A 17,381-nucleotide genomic window follows, 5' to 3' on the forward strand; every position below is an offset into this window, starting at 1 on the left:
TTTGTTTTGTTCTCTGTCTCACCTTTCTAGACTGTGAGCCCACTGTTGGATAGGGACCGTCTCTATATGTTGCCAACTTGTACTTCCCAAGCGCTTAGTACAGTGCTCTTCACACAGTAAGTGCTCAATAAAAACGACTGAATGAATGAATGAGTGAAATTGAGTCCCAGGAAGCTGTTCTGAAGAGGCCCAGTAAAGTAGCTCCAAGAGAATGTACTTGGTGGTACTTTATGGGAATTAAAACTGTGAGCCCCCCGTGGGACAACCTGATCACCTTCTAACCTCCCCAGTGCTTAGAACAGTGCTTGGCACATAGTAAGCGCTTAAATACCATTACTATTATTATTTGGAGTCAGAGGTCATGGGTTCAAATCCCAGCTCCAGCAACTGCCAGCTGTGTGACTTTGGGCAAGTCACTTAACTTCTCTGGGCCTCAGTTCCCTCATCTGTAAATGGGGGTTAAGACTGTGAGCCCCCCGTAGGACAACCTGATCACCTTGTAACCTTCCCAGTGCTTAGAACAGTGCTTTGCATATAGTAAGAGCTTAATAAATGCTATTATTATTATTATTTATTGAGCACTTACTGTGTGCAGAGCACTGTACAAAGCACTTGAAGTACAAATCATCAACATATAGAGACGGTCCCTACCCAACAACAGGCTAATGGTCTAGAAGTTCTATTGGCAGTCTACAGTCCTGTAGGCCATAAACTTCTTGTGGGCAGAGATCGTGTCTACCAATTCTATTGGACTGTACCTTTCCAAGGGCTTACTACAGTGTTCCGCCATCAGTTGATTGATGACAACAATTAAATACTAGGAAACACAATTCATGTTGATGACAGAAATGAAGGAGTTTTGTAAAATCTCCAACTATCTTCCCAAACATTGCAAAATGTGTTACCCTCAGCATTTGATTAGAAAAAAAGAACCCTTTTTCTCCAGTTGGAACTAATTTGCATACACAAAAAATATTTATTCTAGAATGTGCTTTCAAGAGACTAGACGTTCTGGGACCATAACTTTAACCAGGCCTTCCATTACGATCTTTCTACTTTCAACTACAGAGCAAGACACTGAAATGAAAGCAATGGATCGCTTCAGTTTCTTCACTTCTGCAGCAGCTAAGACTTCTTCTCCAACATATAAAGGGGCTGGGAAGCTAATTTCCTGTGAAAGAAATACACAGCCCGGCCCAGGCATTTTAGTTCCCAGCACAGCAGAAATAAGTCCATTGATCAAAACTCCATGCACAATGATCTTTCCAAACTTCGTCTGTTTTGCAAACTCTTCACTTAAGTGCAATGGGTTGTCATCCCCCGTTAATTCTGAAAACGTAACAACATCTCTCTGGGTAAAGGTCTTGGTGAGTTCAGCCCGGTCTCCAACCTGCACATGCAAGTTTTGAAAATGTTGCTTCAAGGGGAAAAAACAGATGGCGCTTTGTTTAGTCAGGCTATGACAACCATTTCTCTGAAACACTCCCCTCAGAATTCTGTGACCGAAAACCATCAGGATCATCTCTAAGCGTTAATGGACCGGAGCTGCAGCCTGTTAGTTCAGGGGACTATTTAGGCCAACGCCAGTTCTCTACTATTACCAGATAATGCAAGAAGAAACGGAGAAACCTGGTAAAGAGAAAGCAAAATAAGTGAAGGCAGTAATGTGAAGGGGGAAAAAATACATAAAGAGGGGCACCATTTTTCCAATTACAGACCCTGTCAAAAGCCAGGGAAATCTTACTCAGCTATCGAATACAGTAAGTGCCAAACTACCTCAAAGTATTTCAGTGGAATGGGCACTGGGCTCTGGTGTGATACTTAGAAAGGCTTTCAAGTGGAGCTGCTTTATTTCAGTTGGAGGCACTGGGGAGGAGGAGAGGGAAAGAAATATATAAGCCTAGCACTCTCCCAGGCAGAAAACACTAGCACTGAAGTTATCTTTTCCTCTTAAAAACAGGGCAAGAATGAAATGCCCTTAAAAAGAATAAAAACCCAGTTTAGATATTTCATATAAGGGAGCACAAATGGTTTGGATGTACCCACAGAAAAGTTCTTAAGCAGCTTTTGCATCTCTCAAAATGGCCAATAATGTCTGAAAGTGTAGACTTTACCTGTATCACTCTGAAGGCACATTTTCTGCCCTGGTATGATCCCAGAAGAGTGAGAGAACTCCACAATCTGACAAGACCACTGTTTTTTTTTTTTTTTAAAGAAAGAAAAATTAGAGCTAAACAAAGATGTATTTCTGCTTTGCTACTATGAAGCATGCATTAATTTAAGCCTAAGAGGTTCTGGCAGACAATTCATACTGACAGGGACACTGACATGACTAAGTATGACCACTTATTACACTAAGTAATACTGCGCTCCCAACTAGAGGAGGTCACAGCACCACAAACTCAACAATTTATACATTTGTAAGTTTGTCAAGGGCTCCCAGCTCTAGAAAGAAATGGCATCATACAGTGCTTTGCACAAAATACAAACTGTGCTCATGTAAGACAATCAATCAATGGCATCTACTGATCGCTGTGTGCAGAGCACTTGGGACAGTACAGTATAACAGAGCTGGTTGATGTGACCCCTGCCCACAAGGAGCTTACAGTCTACAGAGAAAGACACTGATTGAATGAATTGAATGAATATAAACTACTGACTGAGGAAATAATAAGGGTATAAGGATATTTATCTATCCTTTTTAGATTGTGAGTTTCTTAAAAGTTGCCAAATCCTTTCCATCCAGGTGTTTCTGATCACAGCAGGTGTTCAATACATGCCTGGGCTTAGGGCCTTTGTCAGATGACAGGTGGGTGGCAGTGAGAGGGAATGGAGAAGAGGCAACAATGGGGCAATAAGTCAAATAAGGATTGATTATTAGTAACTCCTGTGCGAGTCAGATCAACCATTCCTACTGAACAGCAACTTTTCTGCGGCATTAATACAAACCACGATCTTGAATTTACAGTGTACTTTTATTTTCCAAAGCACTTTCACACCAATTACTTCATTTGCCCTCATTACCCCCCTAAGTTAAATAAGAAGGGAGAGGTACTATTGCTCTGCACACAGTAAGCACTCAATAAATACGACTGAATGAAGTGCCTCCATTTTATTGATGAAAAAGCCAACACATAAGGAGGCTAAGTGATTCTTAGCTCAGTGCTGTTACCACCAAACCAACTTGCCTTTTGGGGCATCATCTGATAACTATCATTCACCCTACATCTGTGGAATGAGTAACACGATTCATACCTACTACTGACTCTCAATATGGCCGATAAAGTCTTCGCTTCATATGTCAGGATATCCAAGGGCAAGGCAGCACCAACCTAAGCAGAAAAAATAGTGCTATTATTAGACCATTAACAGGAACTAGCAAAAAACACCTGAACAAACACAAAACCAAGATTCATCTGGGTGCAAGACACATTGACAACCAGAGACCTGGAGGGAAAGACAAGAGTAAGAAGACACAATACAGCTAAGGTGGTGGGGAGAGGTCTGTCTTTTTAATCAAACCTCAACAGACATATGGATTGTTTGCCTTCAGTAGTACCATGTTCAATCAAGAGCTATATGCATATAGCTATATATATATATATGGACATACCGTATGTCCCCTCTTCTGCTCACTCATTTGTATCCTCAGACACGCTTCTCCCACAACCACATCCCCATCTCTTTCTACTGCTCCTACCTCTCCCCATCTCCGTCTCCATTTGAAGGATTTGTACAGTGGCAATAGCACCCCCAACCTTCCCCACCACCTGCCCCACTCTGAAAGCGGAGGCCCTCAGGTCCAATAATATAATGAAGAAACAAGAGGCTAAGGCCTCTCCTGCCAGCACCTGCATGGCTAGATGCTGGTTCCGAGCCTGCTGTTGCAGCTAAATACTCCCCAACCCATAGAAAATTGAAAGGACAAACATGACTTCTCAGCCACTCTTTGAGAGGAGCTTCTTGGGGCCCCAATTCGCAGAACTCCAGCGACAGCCCAAAGGGAAGACGGTCGCATTGTGCTACTATATAAGAGTTCCTAGCCTGGAGCCTGGTTTTGGACACACAGCCTCCTCTGATCCACACTCTAATTGTTTTAGACTACACTGTGGGTCTCCTGCACCCCAAAGAAGGCCTGCTGTGATTGTCCACATTCCCCAAGGTTGGGCCTGATACTGAAGAACCATGTGGAACTCAGAGCTGGGAGGCTCCAAGTCACCTTTCCCCCACTGGCCTCTCAGCTCTGAGTTTCTCTCAGGTTTAACCATCTCTGTCCCCAGTCTTTCCAAATAAAGTGGTATGACAAGTCATTCTAATTGCCCCTGTCCAGATCAGTTCTACCACATACTCAGGGTTGAATGGGACAAACTAGAACAAAAACTAATGATGACCTCTGCTGGCTACACCTTTGCCCCAGTCCACCCCACAAAGCTTCCCTTACATGCCATACAAAATCTGGACTCAATCAATGGTATTTATTGAGTGCTTACAATGTGCAGAGCACTGTACTAACATCTTGGGAGAGTACAACACAACAGAATTAATAGACACATTCCCTGTCCATAATAAGGTTACAGTTTAGAGAAGGGGAGAGACCTTAATATAAACAATTTATAATACATAATTTAAAAATAAGTACATAAGTGTGGTGGGGTTGGGGCAAGTATCAAATGTCCAAGGGTCAAGAGTCAAGTTCAATGCAATCAATTAATCATTGGGGTTTATTGAGCACTTACTGTGTATAAAGCACTGTACTAAGTGCTTAGGAGAGTCCAAGAGTGAAGAACCATCCTCTTCCCTATATTTACAAAGATCCTACTAAGGGCTGGCTCTACCGTAGGAGCAAACTAGGCACTTGCCTTCAGAGAAGCCACCTCCTTCCCCTTTCTGATCTCTACTTCTTGCCTTGTGATTCAACCTTTTTGCCTGAGGTTCCAAAACATCTTGAGCTGGCCCCGATTCTACTGATGTCTAATGTAACAAAGTATTTAGAGATCACATACCTCCCCAAACACTCCTTTTAGGGATGAAATAATAAGTTGCTTGAATTGTGCAGCACTCAGCCTGGCACCACTGTCTCTAAATTCTCTGAAAAGAAAAATTTTTAGATGTTAAACTCATTGGACTCGCTTCATTTTGGGGTTGTTAAGCATTTTATATATTCATTCACCACCTTCTCTATATATACTAGGTGCTGGGAGGAGTATAATAACTAGGAAAGAGGAACTTATTTACAATCTAATGAGGGAAGCAGACAGAAAAATACAGATAATGGTAATAGCAAGATTACCATATTTACTCACATAACTGCACCAATTTCTGCTTAATTTCTGCAACCCCCCCAAAAGGAGAGGAACTAACAGGGAATTAAGTCTAGCAACAAGGGGAGCAGGGATGGAGAAAAAAGGAGAAAGGAGAAAAGGAGGGGAGAAGGAAGAGAAAGATAAGAGTATCTGAGACTGCACCTCTTACTTTGCAAGCTAAGGGAAATAATCCAGGACTGGGAGCCAGGACACCAGAGTTCTAATCATGGCTCCACCATTTGCCTGTTGGGTAACCTTGGATAAGTCATTTAACTTCCCTGTACTTTAGTATCCTCATCTGTAAAATGGGATTAAATACCCATTCTCCCTTCCCCTTAGACTGTGAGCCCCAGGTGAGACAGAGACTGTGTCTGATCTGATTGTAGTACTTTTACCTCAGCATTTAGCACAGTGCTTAGCAAATACCACAATTACTCCCACAGGACTCTCCCATGTGCTTCAAGCACTCAATGAATTAGAGTAACCTCTCCCTGACCCACTTTTCCTCTTCCTAATAATAATAATAATAATTGTGGTATTCATTATGCACTCACTATGTGTTAAGAACCCTACTAAGCACTGGGGTAGATACAAGATAATCAGGTTGGACACAGTCCCCGTCCCACATGGGGCTCAGTCTTAATCACCATGTTACAGATGAGGTAACTGAGGTACAGAGAAGTTAAGTGACTTGCCCAAGGTCTCACAAAGCAGACAAGTGGCGAAGCCAGGATTAGAATCCAGGTCTTTCCGACTCCCAGGCCCGTGCTCTATCCATTAGGCCACAATGCTTTGCTGCTTCCTACCAAGAGTTCGGGAGCGACATTCCCACCCCAGCTGCACGCGCGTTTCCCAAAACTCTGGGGCCCAGAGCCTGTATCTTCAGCATTCTGACCCTACTCCTTTTCCTGCCCTGGCACACGCATTTATCAGTACTTAGAAAAATAATCTTTTTCCTCCTCAAGTATAAGGGGCAAAGGAGAGACTATGCGATGGAGGCAACTATGCAAGTAAATATGGCATATTAAAACATAATAAGTAGTTACATTAATAATCAAAGAAACAAGTGGATTACATAATCGACATGTATCTATAAGTGGTATGGGTAATAATAATAATGATGATGATAATAATAATAATTGTGGCATTTGTTAAGCACTCCTATGTACCAAGCATTGGAGAAAGGACTGGGGCAGATACAAGATAATCAGGTCCCGCATGGGGCTCACAATCTAAGTAGCAGAAAGAATAGCTACTGAATCTCCATTTTGTGGATGAGGGAACTGAGGCACAGAGAAGTAAAGTGACTTGTCCAAGATCACACAGCAGGTAAGTGGCAGAGCTGGGATTAGAACCCAGGTCCTCTGATTCCCAAGGCCTGTGCTTTATCCACTAGGCCACAGTGCTAGGTTTCAGGAGGGCGGGGTTCAGGCAGGTGGGTGGGTTGAGAGTGAGGTCTGGAGGGAGTGAAGAGTGCAAGCTGAAGTGTACGTGAAAAGCAGAGGTAGTAAGGCGAGAGTTGGTGAAATGCCTTAAAATCAAGGCTTCCTAAAAGCCCCTAGCCTGGCATCTGGTTAATGTTAATAACAAGTGCTGTGGTAGAAACAAGATGATCCGATTGGACACAGGCCTGGGAGTCCAAAGGTCATGGGTTCTAATACCTGCTCTGCCAGTTGTCTGCTGTGTGACCTTGGGCAAGTCACTTCTCTTCTCTGTGCCTCAGTCACCTCATCTGGAAAATGGGGATTGAAACTGTGAGTTCCACGTGGGACAGGAACTGTGTCCACCCCAATCTGCCTGTATCCACTTCAGTGCTTAAGTACAGTGCATGGCACACAGTAAGCACTTAACAAATACAACTATTATTATTACTACACAGTAAGCACTCAAATATGATCACTGACTGATCGGCTCTAAGAGACAAGGTTATAAAAGCCTTCTGGAGGTTTACCCCTGTGCTCTGCTCCAACTCCCAAATCATAAATGAGGGAGGGTAACATTCTCCTAATATTCTGTTAGCCAGGTATCGAGATCTGGGGCACTGCAGTGCAGGAAAATGCTCAAAATGCCAAAAGACAAGGAGAAATCCAGATTGCATCAGTGAGTCCAGATTTGGTGGAGAGGAAATGAGAGCAGCAGGTGCAGCCCAAAGGACTTTAGACATGAATGGGAGCAGTGGGATCCTAAGAAGGTGTTTTTAGTATGCGATACACTTGGGCATGTTAAGGAAGCAGAAATGGAAGGAGCCGGAGGACAGTGGACAGGAAGGGAGGGAAGGACGGAAGCAAATGTTTTTAATAAGTGAGAGGGGATGGAGTCCACGCACAGGCACAAAATAACGTTTGGAAAAAGAAACTTACAGTTGAACCTTCATGTAATGGTACTCGGATGGATTCTTGTACACTATTCTTTCAAATGCAGTACCTGGGAGCACCTTGTTTTTCATACTAGTCGATTAGACCTATAACAAGAATCAAAACACAGCAAGGACAATTCAAGATGAAATTCCAAGTTTTAGACAGAAATACTTTGTGTCTGTGCAACCTCAGTGTTTAATACAATAAAATCATGTGTGGCATGGTTAAGGAGCATTCTAATAGTGGTTGACATAAAAACGTCAGTCACAGTGGTACCTTTGAAACAAGTAGCCCCTGTCCCATTAGTTTCCCTTGAAACAATGGTTACTGTAAAATCATCTCCCCATATTTCCAGATTCTTCAAGAGCACAACAAAAGAAATGACGGTAGTTTCAATGCTTAACAACCCCAAAATGACGGTAGAAACAATGCACGGGAATTCCCAAGATCCATAAGTTAAGCAAAAACACAGTACAATCACATGAGCAAATAGCATTATAAATATGCACTTGGTCCCTACATGTTCAAGATTCTTTTTTGGGTTTTTTTTTAATGCTTGTATGACAAGCAAGATACTACTGTGCACAACTATGGCCATCAGCCATGCTGGGGGGTAGTAGGAAGAAGTTACTAGAGTCCCAAACCCACCTCCTTGCCCCAGGTGGCAAGAAGTCGGGTTGGTTTACCAGCGGAGAGCATCCACAGAAGGGGAGGGAAGGAGGTGTGGCTAGTGGGGTCTGAAGTAATTTCTCAATTCACTCTGTCTTTTAGCTCTCACATTCTGCCTTTCACTAAATCTGTCGTATTTTCCCCCACAGTATTTCCCAGATCCTTCCTTTCCTCTGTACTCATAATTATCACCCTTGTTTAATCTTTGGTTATCTACCAACTAGACTACTGCACCAGCTACTAAAAATAGTGGGATCTAATGGAAAGAGCATGGGCCCTAGAGTCAGAGGTTCTGGATTCTAATCCCAGTTCAATGATTTACACCTGCTATGTCATTTAACTTCTCTGGGCTTCAGTTCCCTCATCTGTTCTCCCTCATACTTACACTGTGAGCCCCATGTGGAACCTGATGATTTCATATTTATCCCAGCACTTAGTACAGTGCTTGGCATATAGTAAGCACTTAAATACCACATTTATTATTATTATCGGCCTCCTTACTAGTCTTCCTGCCTCCAACTTCTCCCGTATTTTGCCAACCTTCAATTAATCAATTGTATTTCTTGAGCGCTTACTGCGTGCTTGGGAGAGCACAATATAACAGAGTTGATAGACACGCTCCCTTCCCACAAGGAGCTGACAGTCTAGAGGAGGAGACAGCCATTAATATAAATATGTAAATTATTGATATGTACATAGGTGCTAGGCGGCCGAGGGTGGGGTGAATAAAGCGGGCAAATCCCAGGGCAAGGGTGATGCAGAAGGGAGTGGGAGAAGAGGAAATGAGGGCTTAGCTGGGAAAGGCTTCTTTGAGGCAATGTAATTTAGAAAGGCTTTGAAAGTGGGGAGAGTCACTGTCAGATATAATAATAATGATTATGGTATTTGTTAAGCACTTACCATGTGCCAGGCACTATACTAAGTGCTGGAGAGTATACAAGCAAATTGGGTTGGACGGAGTCCCTGTCCTACGTGGGGCTCAGTCTCATGAGGGTATATGAATGGGGAGGGAGTTCCAAGTCAAAGGCAGGATGTGGGCAAGGAGTTGGCAGCAAGATAGACAACAGTGAGGTACAGAGAGTAGGTTGGCATTAGAGGAGCAAAGTTATTTTGGGGCTGGGTTGTCATAGATCAGCAAGGTAAGATAGGAGGGAGCAAGGTGATTAAGTGCTTTAAAGCCAAGTGCAAGGAGTTTCTGTTTGACGCAGAAGTGGATGGCTTCATCCTCTGGACTGTAAGCTCGTTGTGGGCACAGAACATGTGTTTACTGTTGTACTGTACTGTTCCAAGCACTTAGTGCAGTGCTCTGCACACAGTAAGTGCTCAATAAATACAACTGAATGAATGAACTTGGAAAGTATAGAATAATGAAATGACATGCCCCCTGCCCACAGTGGAGCTACAACTAAAAGACAAATATAAAAGCATTTTTTAGAGAGGTCCAAACTAAATATAGCAGCCATACATGAGTGCTAAGGAGGTGCAAACAAGTTTAAAAGTTCTAGAGTTAGCTGAAGGGATATGAGGCTCAGGGTGATGGGAAATTAATTGGGGAAAGCTCGGTACAGGAGGTGGAATTGCAGGAGGGATTTGAATGTAAGTACAGCCATGGGAAGTTCGGAGGTGGGGCGAGGACATTCCAACTCCTGACCATGACTGCCATCCAACTGTAAGCCTAAAATCAAAATGGCCAAGAGGCATTCATCAGATTTTTTATTCATTCAATCGTATTGAGTACTTCCTGTGTGCAGAGCACTATTCTAAGAGCTTGGGAGAGTACAAAATACAAAATATAGTCTTCTAGACTGTGAGCCTGTTGTTGGGTAGGTACAGTCTATATGTTGCCGACTTGTACTTCCCAAGCGCTTAGGACAGTGCTCTGTGCACAGTAAGCACTCAATAAATACGACTAAATGAATGAATGATAATGAATACAAACAATAAAATAAAGAAATAAAAACATTAAAAAATAAACTCATGCTCTACCTGAGCATGATGTATAGCCTTTTTTTCTGGCTTGCAAATGCCATCACTCCCTGGTCCTGGTGTTATTTCTGACATTGCTCTGAGGATCTAGGGAGCCCCATTTTTTTTTTCTTCCAGCAAAGAAGGAGTCTGTGTAGGACATCGCCCCAGGTGGGCTCTTAGTCAGTGGTCCTCAAAAATCCCCAGTGGCTATCAATCAATCTGCACATCAGGCAGAAACTCCTCACCCTCAGTTTCAAGGCTCTCCATCACCTCGCCCCCTCCTACCTCACCTTCCTTCTCTCCTTCTACAACCCAGCCCGCACCCTCCGCTCCTCTGCCGCTAATCTCCTCACCGTCCCTCGTTCTCGCCTGTCCCACCGTCAACCCCCAGCCCACATCATCCCCCTGGCCTGGAATGCCCTCCCTCTGCCCATCCACCAAGCTAGCTCTCTTCTTCCCTTCAAGGCCCTACTGAGAGCTCACCTCCTCCAGGAGGCCTTCCCAGACTGAGCCCTCTCCTTCCTCTCCCCCTCGTCCCCCCTCCATCCCCCTGTCTTACCTCCTTCCCTACAGCACCTGTATATATGTGTGTACATATTTATTACTCTATTTATTTTACTTGTACATATCTATTCTATTTATTTTATTTTGTTAATGTGTTTGGTTTTGTTCTCTGTCTCCCCCTTCTAGACTGTGAGCCCACTGTTGGGTAGGGACCGTTTCTATATGTTGCCAACTTGTACTTCCCAAGCGCTTAGTACAGTGCTCTGCACACAGTAAGTGCTCAATAAATACAATTGATTGATTGACTCCAATATCAAAAGCTGGATTATAGCTGTAGCAGCAAACCATTTCGGATAAGCCTCCACCCCGGGTCTGGAGTCCAGGGTGAGAAAGAGCCCGGGCTTGGGAGTCAGAGGTCATGGGTTCTAATCCCGGCTCCGCCACATGTCTGCTGTGTGACCTTGGGCAAGTCACTTAACTTCTCTGAGCCTCAGTTACCTCATCTGTAAAATGGGGATTAAGACTGTGAGCCCCACATGGGACAACCTGATCACCTTGTATCCCCCGGCGCTTTGCACATAGTAAGCACTTAACAAATGCTATCATTATTATTATCATTATTAAAAATCTGGATATCTGACCAACTCACGGGGTCCTGATAAACGCAGCTTGGGAAAACGCTGGCTTGACGCTGATAGCTGCATCCCGCTCACGGGAAAAAAACGGAAATTAGCGAAGCCGCTTAATCGGTGGGGGCAGGGAACGTGTCCACCAACTGGGTTGTACTGTACTCTTCCGAGCGCTCTTCACACAATAAGCGCTCAATAAACATCACTGACTGGTTAATGGTATAACATTCCTCTTCACTCTATATTAGGAAGCCTTTCCCCAACAAATTTACCTCTCCCCCCAGGCGGAGTCTGGATCTCCAGAGTCCCAGTAACGTGAAGGAGTAGTTATTTAGGAAGCCATTCCTCAGATTTTTGACACGCGTGAGGCCGGGTCGAGACGCAGAACAATGGTCTGGACTCAGAGGGGAGATGCGGATTTTTTCCCGACCCTCTCCTCTCACTTTCCCTACCTCTTTTCCAGGGGGAAACGCGGCCATTCCTTCGGGATCCTACCCCAGGAGCCCCCAACGACACCCAACTACCTCACTCACCTGACAAGAGCTAGGCGCTCGGCTCCGAAAAGCACGCGATGTAGGACGTAAAGACGTAGGACGTACGATGTCGCGCGCGAAGCAATGGGCTGGGAAGGGCGGGGGGGGGGGGGAGGACCGTGAGCATGCGCATGCGCAATGCTCAATGCGTTTGCTTGTGGGAGTGGCATTTTCGGAGGAACAGGGAGGAGGGAAATTGAAGTCTTAGGGGAAAGAGCCCGGGCTTGGGAGTCCGAGGTCGTGGGTTCTAATTTCGCCCCCGCCGCTTATCAGCTGTGTGACCTTGGGCGAGTCACTTCCCTTCCCTGGGCCTCAGTTCCCTCATCTGTAAAATGAGGACTAAGACTGTGAGCCCCACGTGGGACAACCTGATCACCTTGTAGCTATCTACCCCACTGCTTAGAACGGTGCTTGGCACATAGTAAGCGCTTAACAAGTACCATCGTCATCATCACATAATAATAATAATGGTATTTGTTAAGCGCTTACTATGTGCCAAGCACTGTTCTAAGCGCTGATCAATAAAAAGGCATCCTGGCCCCCCAGTGTATGTCCCGGGCCAAAAGGAATATATGCGGGTGTTTGGGGTACATACGCGCGGGTATGCACAAGATTATCATTGATATTTATTGTGCACCAAATAACCCCAGTGCTTAGAACAGTGCTTGGCACATAGTAAATGCTTAACAAATACAAAAAAAATAACAATAATAATGGCACTTGTTAATAATACAACACAAATCAGGTGGGGCTCACAGTCTTAGTCCCCATTTTCCAGATGAAGTAACTGAGGCACAGAGAAGTGAAGTGACTTGCCCAAAGTTACATAGCTGAAAAGTAGCGGAGCTGGGATTTGAACCCACGACCCCTGACTCCCAAGCCCATCCTCTTCCCACTAAACCACGCTGCTTTTCTACCCATTGATTGATTGCAGAGCACTATACTAAGCACTTGGGAGAGTGTAACAGAAGCAAGACACATTCCCTGTCCTCACATGCACAGGGGCATATACACATCAAAATAAAAGTGGGCCTATATAAGACCTACTGAAGGCACACCTCCTCCAAGAGGCCTTCCCAGACTAAGCCCTGCTTTTCCTCAGCTCCCCCCACTCCGCGTCACTTGACTTGCTCCCTTTGCTCTTCTCCCGCCTCATAGCACTTATATATATTTGTATATATCTATAATTCTATTTATTTATATTGACGCCTGTTTACTTGTATTGATTCCTGCCTCCACTCCTTCTAGTCTGTGAGCCTGTTGTGGGCAGGGATTGTCTCTATTGCTGTATTGTACTTTCCAAGCTCTTAGTACAGTACACAGTAAGTGCTCAATAAAAGCAATTGAATGAATACACGTGCTCTAAGGTGACTATATATTTTTCTGATTCTGCACCTGCCTTTTATCTTTGCAGTATGCTCAGAAATAGAAAATGCAGTGGTGATGCACCCACTCCCCATCCTTGTCATTGGGCATTTCTGTCTCTGGGCTCCACTCCTCCCCATCCCCCCGCCTTACCTCCTTCCCCTACCCGCAGCACTTGTATATATATTTGTACAGATTTATTACTCTATTTTACTTGTACATATTTACTATTCTATTTATTTTGTTAATGATATACATCTAGCTTTAATTCTATTTGTTCTGACGACTTTGACACCTGTGTACATGTTTTGTTTTGTTGTCTGTCTCCCCCTTCTAGACTGTGAGCCCATTGTTGGATAGGGACCGTCTCTATATGTTGCCAACTTGTACTTCCCAAGCGCTTAGTATAGTGCTCTGCACACAGTAAGCACTCAATAAATATGATTGAATGAATGAATGAATGGGCTTATGTGGTCTTAAAGCACATCCTAAAGCTCTTCTCATCCGGGAATTCACGTCTCCTGATTGTTGCTTTCCTATAAAGATTTTCATCACCCTCTTATTTCTTCTAAGCAAATTAGAGTGGCTTTATGAGTTGTCAGACCAACTGGGCCTCTTAATTCATTATTTTTGAAAGAATAAAGAGTATTGAGAACATTCGGTGGAACTAGTAATGATAGAAATAATTATTTATTAAGTGCTTACTGTGTTTGGAGCACTGTACTAAATGATGGGAACGTCCCCTTCTGTTCTCTATCTACATTCACTCCCTTGGTGAACTCATTTGCTCCCACGGCTTCAACTATCCTCTCTACGCTGATGACACCCAAATCTACATCTCTGCCCCTGCTCTCTCTCCCTCCCTTCAGGCTCGTGTCTCCTTCTGCCTTCAAGACATCTCCATCTGGATGTCTGCCCGCCATCTAAAACTCAATATGTCCAAGACTGAACTCCTTATCTTCCCTCCCAAACCCTGCCCTCTCCCTGACTTTCCCATCATTGTTGTTGGCACTACCATCCTTCCCGTCTTACAAGCCCGCAACCTTGGTGTCGTCCTCGACTCCGCTCTCTCGTTCACCCCTCACATCCAATCCGTCACCAAAACCTGCCGGTCACACCTCCGCAATATCGCCAAGATCCGCCCTTTCCTCTCCATCCAAACTGCTACCCTGCTGGTTCAATCTCTCATCTTATCCCGACTGGATTACTGCATCAGCCTCCTCTCTGATCTCCCATCCTCCTGTCTCTCCCCACTTCAATCTATACTTCACGCTGCTGCCTGGATCATCTTTGTGCAGAAACGCTCTGGGCATGTTACTCCCCTCCTCAAAAATCTCCAGTGGCTACCAATCAACCTACGCATCAAGTAGAAACTCTTCACTCTAGGCTTCAAGAAGGCTCTCCATCACCTCACCCCCTTCTACCTCACCTCCCTTCTCTCCTTCTGCAGCCCAGTCCGCACCCTCCGCTCCTCTGCTGCTAATCTCCTCACTGTGCCTCATTCTCGCCTGTCCCACCATCAACCCCCGGCCCACGTCATCCCCCTGGCCTGGAATGCCCTCCCTCCCAACATCCGCCAAGTTAGCTCTCTTCCTCCCTTCAAGGCCCTACTGAGAGCTCACCTGCTTCAGGAGGCCTTCCCAGACTGAGCCCCCTCCTTCCTCTCCCCCTCCCTATCCCCCCCGCCTTACCTCCTTCTCCTCCCCACAGCACCTGTTTATATGTTTGTACATATTATTACTCTATTTTACTTGTACATATTTACTATTCTATTTTGTTAATATGTTTTGTTTTGTTGTCTGTCTCCCCCTTCTAGACTGTGAGCCCGCTGTTGGGTAGGGACCGTCTCTATATGTTGCCAACTTGTACTTCCCAAGCGCTTAGTACAGTGCTCTACACACAGTAAGCACTCAATAAATACAATTGATTGATTGATTGATTGATTAGAATGGAGGTTCCAGGATGATACTGCGGGAGGGAAGGCGGGGAGCGACTGGTTCCTAGAGAGGCAGCATGGGTGTATGGTGCAGAGGACTGTACTACTGAACTTTTAAAATTTCTGGCCAAAGATATAAAAAAATGATCTTAATTGAGCAACAACGATGTGTCTTAGGCAGAGGAAATTCAAGAATACACATATGTATTAAATGCAAATCTCTGAAAGCCTCAGATCCTGCCCTCACAAGATCATGATTTTCTTCTCATACTAAGATCTAAAAACTTCTTTTGTTCTAAAACGAGTATCTTTGTTGAGCCAATAGGTTGATTTTCTTGAAGTCAAGCTTCGTACTTTCAGAACAAAATGATTATGGCATACATAAAAAGGTGGTACACTATAATAATGATGATAATAGTAATTACAGTATTTGTTAAGCATTTACTATGTGCCAGGGATTGTACTAAGTGCTGGGGTGGATACGAGTAAATTGGGCTGGACACAGTCCCTGTCCCACAAGGGGCTCACAGTCTCAATCCCCATTTTACAGATGAGGCACCGAGAAGGGAAGTGACTTGCCCGATGTCACACGGCAGACAAGTGGCGGAGCCAGGGTCAGAACCCTTGACCTTCTGACTTCCAGGCCTGTGCTTTGTCCACTATGCCATTCTGCTTCCTATAGATTAACCTGTCACTTGCTTTTGCTCAGTTGCTTTTAAGGGAGATTTAACAACGCTAATTGTGGTCACTAAAAAACCACCCAGAAACACAGATGAGGCCTTTGCCCTCGAGTCTGCCTAGGCTAGAAATCTAGAGTCCAGTCTAGTTCAACCCATCATGGACTATGCTAATTTAGCCCAGTATCTGCCTTGGAAGGCAGCATTGGAGCACCTAACTAGACCTGAAGTGAGGTTGGTCTGAGCAAGAAGTCATTCATTCTGGAGGCTGCTGCCATCCAGGTGCAGTTACTCCACACATTTGAAAGTGAGGAGTAGGAAGACAGTTAACTTGGGAGTAGGAGAGTGTTCAAGCCGAGAGTGGTGGGAGGAAGAGGTGGAGAGCCTTCAAGCCAGTGGTCCGGAATTTCTGTCTGAAGAGGAAGTAAATGGGGACCCATTAGACGTTTCAGAAGAGCAGAATGATGAATTCAAAATAACGTTTGAGTAGGCAATCCAGGCAACAGAGTGTGACAAGAGTTTAAGCAGAGCACTTATCCTGTCCCGCCTTGATTACTGTTTCAGCCTCCTTGCTCACCTTCTTGCCTCCTGTCTCTCCCCACTCCAGTCCATACTTCACTTGGCTGCCCATATCATTTTTCTACAAAAATGTTCAGTCCATGTTTCCCCACTCCTCAAGAACCTCCAGTGGTTGCCCATCCACTTCTGCATCAAACAGACATTTCTTGCAATTGGCTTTAAAGCACTCAATCACCTTGTTCCCTCATTCATTCATTCATTCAATTGTATTTATTGAGTGCTTACTATGTGCAGAGCACTGTACTAAGTGCTTAGAAGGTACAATTCAGCAACAAATAGGGATAATCCCTACCCAACAACAGGCTCACAGTCTAGAAGAGGGGGTAGTAATAAATATGTACAAATATACACAAGTGCTGGGGGTGGGGGGAGAAGGGAGTATAGCAGAGGGAGGAAATAGGGGCAACCAGATGCTATCTTGTCAATCCTTGATACTTGAACTTAAGAACCTATTTCCCGGCAGGCCTAATAAAGTCAAAGTCTTTCTGACCCAAGAGAGCACAAGGTGAATCTTTGACATCTAAAATGCAAAACCAAGACTTACTACTCAGTGTGCCCAAGTGAACTGAAATAACAACAATGAAACAAGCCCTCCCCCTTCCACCCAACTGACCCACCAGAGCCACCCTCCCCTCCACCCACAAGAAGGTTCCCGACCCTGGAGCACATTCCTCCTATCTTACCTTGCTGATCTACGACAACCCAGCTCCAAAATAACTTTGCTCCTCTAATGCCAACCTACTCACTGTACCTCAATCCTGTCTATCTTGCTGCCAACTCCTTGCCCACATCCTGCCTTTGACCAAGAACTCCCTCCCCATTCATATACCCTCATGAGGCTGTGAGCCCCATGAGAGACAG

At 44.6% G+C, this 17,381-nt stretch overlaps 2 protein-coding genes across 4 annotated transcripts; both read right to left on the bottom strand.

Annotated features, from left to right (window-relative positions):
- Positions 1-926: 926 nt before the first annotated feature.
- HTD2 (hydroxyacyl-thioester dehydratase type 2) lies at positions 927-1,567 on the bottom strand. Its single transcript, XM_038772925.1, has one exon. It carries the CDS (start codon positions 1,520-1,522, stop codon positions 995-997), a length of 528 nt encoding a protein of 175 aa, XP_038628853.1. The 5' UTR covers positions 1,523-1,567; the 3' UTR covers positions 927-994.
- Positions 1,411-12,023, bottom strand: RPP14 (ribonuclease P/MRP subunit p14). 3 transcript variants are annotated; one of them, XM_038772926.1, is made up of 6 exons: positions 11,964-12,023; positions 7,664-7,764; positions 5,004-5,088; positions 3,256-3,332; positions 2,115-2,193; positions 1,411-1,629 (listed from the first exon to the last, which is right to left on the bottom strand). In XM_038772926.1, the coding sequence occupies exons 2-6, from the start codon at positions 7,747-7,749 to the stop codon at positions 1,573-1,575; spliced, it is 384 nt and encodes a 127-aa protein (XP_038628854.1). In that variant the 5' UTR covers positions 7,750-7,764; positions 11,964-12,023; the 3' UTR covers positions 1,411-1,572. The 3 variants fall into 3 exon arrangements, with proteins under 3 accessions (XP_038628854.1, XP_038628855.1, XP_038628856.1); XM_038772927.1 differs by lacking the exon at positions 11,964-12,023 and adding an exon at positions 11,883-11,955; XM_038772928.1 differs by lacking the exon at positions 11,964-12,023 and adding an exon at positions 11,703-11,859.
- Between the last annotated feature and the right edge of the window lie 5,358 nt (positions 12,024-17,381).

This window comes from Tachyglossus aculeatus, chromosome X1 (assembly GCF_015852505.1).
Source record: "Tachyglossus aculeatus isolate mTacAcu1 chromosome X1, mTacAcu1.pri, whole genome shotgun sequence".
Lineage (NCBI taxonomy): Eukaryota > Metazoa > Chordata > Mammalia > Monotremata > Tachyglossidae > Tachyglossus > Tachyglossus aculeatus.

Excerpts from the sequence above, each read along its gene's own strand:
- HTD2 (XM_038772925.1), bottom strand. The coding sequence starts at position 1,522 with ATGATCCTGATGGTTTTCGGTCACAGAATTCTGAGGGGAGTGTTTCAG.
- RPP14 (XM_038772926.1), bottom strand. The coding sequence starts at position 7,749 with ATGAAAAACAAGGTGCTCCCAGGTACTGCATTTGAAAGAATAGTGTAC. Across the intron at positions 5,089-7,663 it reads CATTACATGAAGGTTCAACT|AGAATTTAGAGACAGTGGTG; the intron begins GTAAGTTTCTTT and ends TTTTCTTTTCAG. Across the intron at positions 1,630-2,114 it reads GTGCCTTCAGAGTGATACAG|GTTTCTCCGTTTCTTCTTGC; the intron begins GTAAAGTCTACA and ends TCTCTTTACCAG.